The 7,451-nt window shown below is 37.3% G+C and overlaps 1 protein-coding gene across 1 annotated transcript; it reads left to right on the forward strand.

Moving 5' to 3' along the window:
* Positions 1-641: 641 nt before the first annotated feature.
* Positions 642-2,311, forward strand: LOC102235280. The gene has a single exon (XM_005796404.2). It carries the CDS (start codon positions 774-776, stop codon positions 1,776-1,778), a length of 1,005 nt encoding a protein of 334 aa, XP_005796461.2. The 5' UTR covers positions 642-773; the 3' UTR covers positions 1,779-2,311.
* The last annotated feature ends 5,140 nt before the right edge of the window (positions 2,312-7,451 follow it).

The following is a 7,451-nucleotide window of genomic DNA, read 5'->3' on the forward strand; positions in this document are numbered from 1 at the left end:
CAAAACCAATAACCAGGAAAAATAATACAAAACTCCAGGTGACATCTTATAAACATCAGATATTGATTTGTATGATTTCAATAATTTCATGATCTGTATGTATATTACTTTTCTGAAATATGTCTTGTTGGCTTCTTTCTCTTTCTCTGTTAATTTCCAGAACTGTTCTGTGTTTTTTTATTTATTTAAATTTACAAACGGATCATTTAAATCTAGCAGCCCATGCTGCAGAGCACATTGTTTTACACCTTTTATAAATCCTACCACATAAGTGGAGGTAATTAACTAATGGAAAGCCCAGATTTTCATTTTGTCAACTGAATTTCAAATGTAAAAGCAAAGTAATTTATTTCTGCTAAATCACAAAGTGAATATGTAATTGACCTGGCTGGACAAAAGGTTAAACAAAACTCTCGTGAATTTAGTAATTCACTGAGTGATGTCATGTTTGGTAAAAAAGAATATAAAAATGACATTTGGCATTTAAGCAGAAAATCTTAGCTGTCACCTGATTTTGACAGGCCATGTTTGGAAACGACGACAGACTCTTGACTAACCATTTCCTTATTGCTTAAGATATACTTCCCTTTTAGTGGTGGAGATATGTTTTTCTGTGACATATATTTCGGCTTTCAAAAGCAACAAGGCATTCAACACAATGACGAGTCGGGAGTGAGAATGTGTTGAGGCATTTGGATCAGACTTTGAACTGATCAGATCTTGGAAGCCATCCTAACTCAAAAGACTCTGGATACCAAAACGGACACCGTTTGATGCAGACGATGGCGTGTTTTATTGTCGCGCTCAGTCAAATCCTACTATTTGGATTCATCGGCTTCACAGCAGCAAAAAGCAAAACTTGTGACATATACGCTTCTGTCGGAGAGAGTGTGACTCTGCCTTTTAATTATGAAGGACTGACAAAGTCCAATATTTTGAGATGGACTCATAACTCCACCATTGTTTTCTTAAGAGAACAAAATAGAGTGAAAATTGGGAAAACAGAAGACATCACTACAACTGGATCTCTGCTCCTGAAGAGTGTAAAGCTACAAAGTTCAGGAACTTATCAAGCAGACGCCCTACATTCTAACAACACCCTGGCTAAAACCTGGACCGGTCAGCTCTGTGTGATGGAAAATGTACCAAAACCTCGACTCAGTTACAGCTGCGGCACCAACGTCGTTAAGCTTAGCTGTGAAGTCTCCAAGCCCGAGGGTCTGGTTTTCTCCTGGACGCAAGATCAAAAGATCTTACCAAGTGAAACAAGTCAAACTGTCAGCATATCAACGAGTGACATAAAAGAAGACATCAACTTTTCCTGCAGTGTGGCAAACAAAGTGAGCGCGGAGCGCAGCGAGACAGTTCGGCCAACTTGCACAGCCCCAATGCTTTGCTTTAAGACCAAAACTGTTCTGGGAGTCCTGGCAGGAGGAGCAGGTCTGATTTTTCTTTTGCTCGTCATTATTGTCGTCTTATGCCCCTCACGCAGACGCGCCAAATCTAGCACCCAGCTCAGTGACAGAGTGGTGTTCAAGAAGCTTTCTGTACACAAGCGAGAGGCGGCGTCCATCACAGAGTATGAGAACATACACGATGTGGAGAGTTATCCATCCCCAAGTCCACTGCCTTCAACAAGGGTCTGTTACCAGAATATCTCCAAGCTGGATGCTGGGACTGACAGTAAGTCTCCACAGTTGTCCACAGCTGCCGAGGGACAAGGAGTGTCTCCGGTGCCAAAGCCGAGGACAAAGAATGCCAAGACACAAAACATCTGAGTTTAAAGGCCTCAGTCAGCGAGATGTGAGGAAAGCTAATAGTGTGATTACGTTCATTGAGAAATAATAATGTATTATTATTATGAAATAATGAAGTGAAAATCAAGCAGAAATGTACGTATTGTGTGAAAAGAAAGTGATAAAATGTTCTTGGAGAGACCGTGAGACTGTTTACATTCCATGATTTGAGTTGTATTATGGTGTGAAGACTTTTTTTAATTGAACTTGTTTAATTTTCTGAACTTCCAGTTCAATTTTTCCTCTAAAAGCTTACTTGTGGTGAAAAGATGCCACCATCATGTTTCACTGTGGCATTGCTGGTGTGTTTGACTTCCTGGATTACATATTTTTACTCGTCACAGCAGCTGGAACACAGAGGATCTTTGTGAGAAACTAAAACTGTGGCTGGATTAGTCAGAGAACTCGTGGATCAGTTTCATGTAAATAAAAATAAGGAACATTTGTAGGGGTTCTGCTATGACTGTCATTTTTCTGTAACTTATTTCTTTTAACTCTCATTTGTTGAATAAAAGTTTTGTTTTGCAAAGATAAATGCCTCATATTTTCTTGTTTTGTTTTTATGTATAGCAGAAACAAGGTAGACAAGTGTTGAAGGTAGTATTAAATTATTGAACTCAAGGATTTATAGAACACACTAAAATCATACAGGAACCAGACTGGGAGCAACAACATATTCTAGCAAAGAATGACAGAAACCGACAGACTTAAACACTGATGAGTGTGTTTACTGCATAGTGGGTGATTAGAAACAGGCTGCGACCGTGAGAGAAAGCAAATAACTGAAGTGTAATTGAGGAAATGGGAGAAATAGCAAAAGGAACCAGGGAAACAGACACAGAAAATAGAATATGGCACAAAGCATAAACAGGGCATGGCCTAACATTAAAGTTGACCAAGATTCAAGCCAAATGCTTACAAAGAAGTTCAAAAACAGGAGCAACAACACAACATGCATTAAAATCAAAGTTCATTGTCCAATTTCAAAATAAAACAGGAACTAAGCTCTGCAAAGAGTAGCCACAACTAAAGGCTGCAATTCAGATCACAAATTAAATACACAGAGAACAAAAACATGAGAAATATCAAAACTAAGGAATGCACTGAATAAGGAAAAAATGAGTTAAACAAACAAATAAAAAAACAAAGTTGCAATGGCTATGCTATAATTTCTAGTTCCATCTACTCACAGTAGGAATCACAGAAAGAATTAACTATGTTGGTAGGGAAATGAAAATGTAAATAGTTACCCATCTAGCTCTAAACAGTCAGTAAAAAGAAACAGCCTGTAATGCCCTGCATGTCAACATAAACTGGGCTGATCTTCACCAGCTTCTCAAATTATGTAAATTTAACGTCCAGTGCACCAAACCACTCATCAAATTGACATCATTGCAACCCACATCTGTATGAAAACAAATTGATGTAAAATGTTGTTCTAATCTAAGAAATTAGATATTGTGTTAAATAATCATAGCTAATAGAAATAAAGATTCGAAAACTTCAGTCTGTGTGTAATTAATTTATGTGATGTGTTTAACATATCACGGTAACTTTTCCACCATCCATCCATGGTTGTGGATGAACCTTTCAATAGTATTTATTGAATATTTAAAGATGTAGAATATTTTTATTACTGTTCATGGAAAAACAGAAGTTTCCAGGATCAGACAGTGTTTTTATTATTATTATTTGTAAAAAAATTAGTGGAAAAGACAGCATGTGAACTTACGCCATGTCAGTTTAATACATAAAAGCAGACATTAGTGAGGTATTCATCCTTGTCCAAACCTTGCGTGCCGCCACAGGTTCCTGTGGCAGCGATAAAACAGGACGACCGAACACTGGCCGGCTGGGCAGCTTGGCAGTCTTTGTTGCTTAACTCCAACCATCTGGCTTTACTTAGCAACAACATAAAATTGCGTGCTTTTACATCAGTGTAGTAAGAACTTTTAAATATACTCTGTTTCTTTACACGTTATGAAAACCAGATTAACATCTTTATGAGTGCAATTTCGAACAGTATGGTTACAGTCGTGTAATGCTGCGTACTCAGGAGGCAGAACAGAAGACGGACACGTCTCCTATTTGCTTATCAAAAAGAGTTTTATTGTAACAAAAGCAAAGTGAAAGGTTTAGGAGATATGAATAATCTTGGAAGGAATCTGTATGGTGTTTTGTTATTATGCTGTAGCTTAGCTTAAACCACTTAGGTTTAAGACCAAATACTAAAGATTTACTTTCAACCCTAAACCAGACCATCATGAGACGATAACGATACTCTTTGGCTTGGATACATAGGCTAAAAAAAAAAAAAGGTTCTCATAGAAAAACATTTATAAAGTTTATTTCTGATTTTCATATTTACATCAAAATAACCTACAGTATGGAAACAACGATAATTTGCCAGAAAATATGACAGAGGCAGTGGAACAGACTTACTGTCACAGGCAAACCTATAATAACTTGACCTACTTATGCTTGAGTGGAGTGATTTTCAGATGCTTAACTCTTTCAAGAGAGCATTCGTGTTTTCTTTTATATGACAACGTTTTACAAATATCATCTTTGGAATCAGTAAAGATGTCAAAGGAGATCTCGTATGCACGTGGACAAGTGCAGTAAGCGGCTCATCTGCCTTAAACCCGTCCTGTTGTTCCAACCGCCCACGTGTCAGCATTCTTGTACGTAAAATCTGCTCGCTTGCAAGAAGTTATTAAAAGAAGGGGGGAAAAAAATCAATAGAGAAAAGGATTAGCAAAGGCAAATATGTATTATCTCCAAAGGGTGAATGGTAATTCAGACATGAAAGTGTTTGAAGTTTGGCCTAATGCTGTGTGACAGCTTCATAATGGGTTTCCCCCCTGAGCGTCATCACCCAAAACTTACAAACCAATGTCATCTTTTGTCAGGTCCTGCTCCGATTCTGCTGTTTTACACGACTGAAATTTCAATTGCAGCCAGGGGGATTAGGCAGTAAGCTGGTAAGACGATGCGCTATTTTCCCCTGCTGCTCCGTCTGCCTTGGTGTTTCTTAAGAAAAACTGCTCTTTGAAGTGGCATCTCTTCCTATGTCCTACAGAGTCAGTGGCCAGATTTAGAAACATAAGGCGACGCACAAGCATACTGTACTCTCGCACACACTGCAGGCTGGACTTAGAAATCCATTTTACTACTTAATGAAACACATCTTACACGGTGATACCAGATCTATCCAGGAAGTGGAAGGGAAATACTTCTGAAATGTGTTTAATCAGTGGCTCTTGGAGCCTAGAGGATATACCCTTTTGATGTTGGATTGCGTGTGTCCAGGAAAGGGGTCAATTACCCACGGAAAGTATTTCTACTCATGTCAGATCATTCTTATTAAAGTCCTCTTATTGTCTGGAGCTGCCAAGTTTGGGCCGAGTACGAATCAGAACATCAGAGGTCAGCCAGCACTGTGGCCTTTTTTTATATATCAGATTTATCCAAAAACAGACTTTATTGTTATGACCTATTAGCATTCTTGGGCGGACTCTGCATTCTTTGACCTCAGTCATTTCCCCCTGAAGCTTAACACACACAATGCACTAAATTAGTCGAAGCCACGATCTTCCGATCGGTTTTAATTTATTGCAAAAGCAATGTGGGCATTTACTGTTGAAGGTCAGTGGAATATTGACTTAAAGTGGTGCCTTCAGCAGGCGTTCTGGGTGGAATAAGACAGGAAGGTTCCTAGATGAGCAGATTTAGACAATATATGAATTTATTGCTTTAGATTTGTGGGTTTTTTTGTTGTTGTTTTGTTTGTTTTTCTCACTTTGAGCATTGTTTTTCCATGAACCCACTTGGTACTCAAAAACATGCAACAGACTCGGCACCCATATCAAACATTACATCTAGACATTTTTAATGTATTTTTTTCATTTATCAAATCAAAGTCAATTTCTCTTATTTTACAGAAAACCCTCACAAAATACTGATGGAATTTGGCCTTTGACCTTGACATCTACCTTCACAGTAGACCTAAAGGTCAGGAAGTGTTTTTATTGTTATTTTTACACACTGAGATTTCTCTTGATCTTCTACAATATTTCTGTAACTGACATGGTGCCAATAACGAAAACAACAATTTACAAAACTCACGACTGGTAGCATAAAGTTAAGCTCAAAATTAATTTTACCAAAGAAAGTAATCTGGAAAATTAGTATTCATATTTTTATGATTTTAAATTCTGTGGGATTCTCACATGAGATAGGTAGCACATAACAAAATAATTCAAACAATTGCAACAATGAGATACAAATGCATCCGTATTAGTAACAAAAAAAACCGTATGACCTAAATCTGTATGTCAAACAAGCTGTTCTGTTTAATATGTCCTTTCATATCTTGACAGCAATTTTCCCCTTACGTAACGACAATAATTTTTCAATCCTTTGTATATTTGATTTCTTTATATATATATATATATATATATATATATATATATATATATATATATATATATATATATATATATATATATATATATATATATATATATATATATATATAGGAACATATGCCTTGTGCCAAAAATTATGAACAGCTTTCTCCATTAGAACATGTTTAAAATTAAATTAACCAGTTGTAGTATTTCACTTTAAATAAAAATAAGAAGCAAACACAATTATCATGTCCTGTTTTAGTCATATCACAGACGGTGAATGGTAGAGCATATTCTGCTGTTTTAAAAAGAAAAAACATGAGAATTGACTGTGGCTCATTGGTGAATCTCAACATTTTTCCTTTGTCGTGGGTATTTCTGAGATGCAACCCCTGGACAGGAGTCGAGTCTAAAGAAAAGCGTTCCAGAATAATCAGCTGAAGACAAAAGAAAGGGGCAAACTCCAGGCCACAACTGCTTTAAAGGGAGACCTATCATTTCTGCTGCAGCCTGAACTCTGTAATAAAAACGCTCCTATCAGACAAATTACCCATCTATTGACTTGCACCTGATATAAATCAGATGGGAGAAAAATTCCACCTCCTGCTTTAATAAGCATCTTGCTCGGTGTTCATGGAAAGATCAAACATTTCCCCACATTCTTGTGAAGACAGTGTGTGTGTGTGTGTGGGGGGGGGGGGGGGGGGGGGGGGTGCGCATGTGGGCGTGTGTGTGAGTGTGTGCCAACATAAAATTACAGTCTGGCATTGAAAGAGGTAAATTCAGCTCCCTGCTGGTTATGATGCACATTTGCAAACTTTCTTTTGTGTGTTCTGACTGCAGGGCGTTAATATTCGAGATGAACAACCCAGATAGCTACAGACAGGAAGAAAAGTAACGTTGGCACCCTGGGTAAAGAAGTCTGAAAATTATTTCTTAACAACATAATCACATACTGAAGCAGTTTGAAGAAATCCACATTTTAATTTGAGGAATTTTTTTTTTCTGTCAAGAAAAAAAAAGAAAAAACTCTGTGTAACAGAATAATTGTCAAAAGCAAATTACCAGTGGCACACTTGTTGGCACTTTTAAGACTCCATAAAAAAGTAGCTGAATCAGTTTTATAAATTTGGTCTTACCTTTTTTATAAAAGATTGTAAGGCATGTCTCAGAACTGACATAAATCTGGAATTGCTGTTTCCCCTTAAATTTAAATACAGTGTGACAAAAAGGCCTATGTCTG

The sequence above is a fragment of the Xiphophorus maculatus genome, chromosome 2 (genome assembly GCF_002775205.1).
Source record: "Xiphophorus maculatus strain JP 163 A chromosome 2, X_maculatus-5.0-male, whole genome shotgun sequence".
Lineage (NCBI taxonomy): Eukaryota > Metazoa > Chordata > Actinopteri > Cyprinodontiformes > Poeciliidae > Xiphophorus > Xiphophorus maculatus.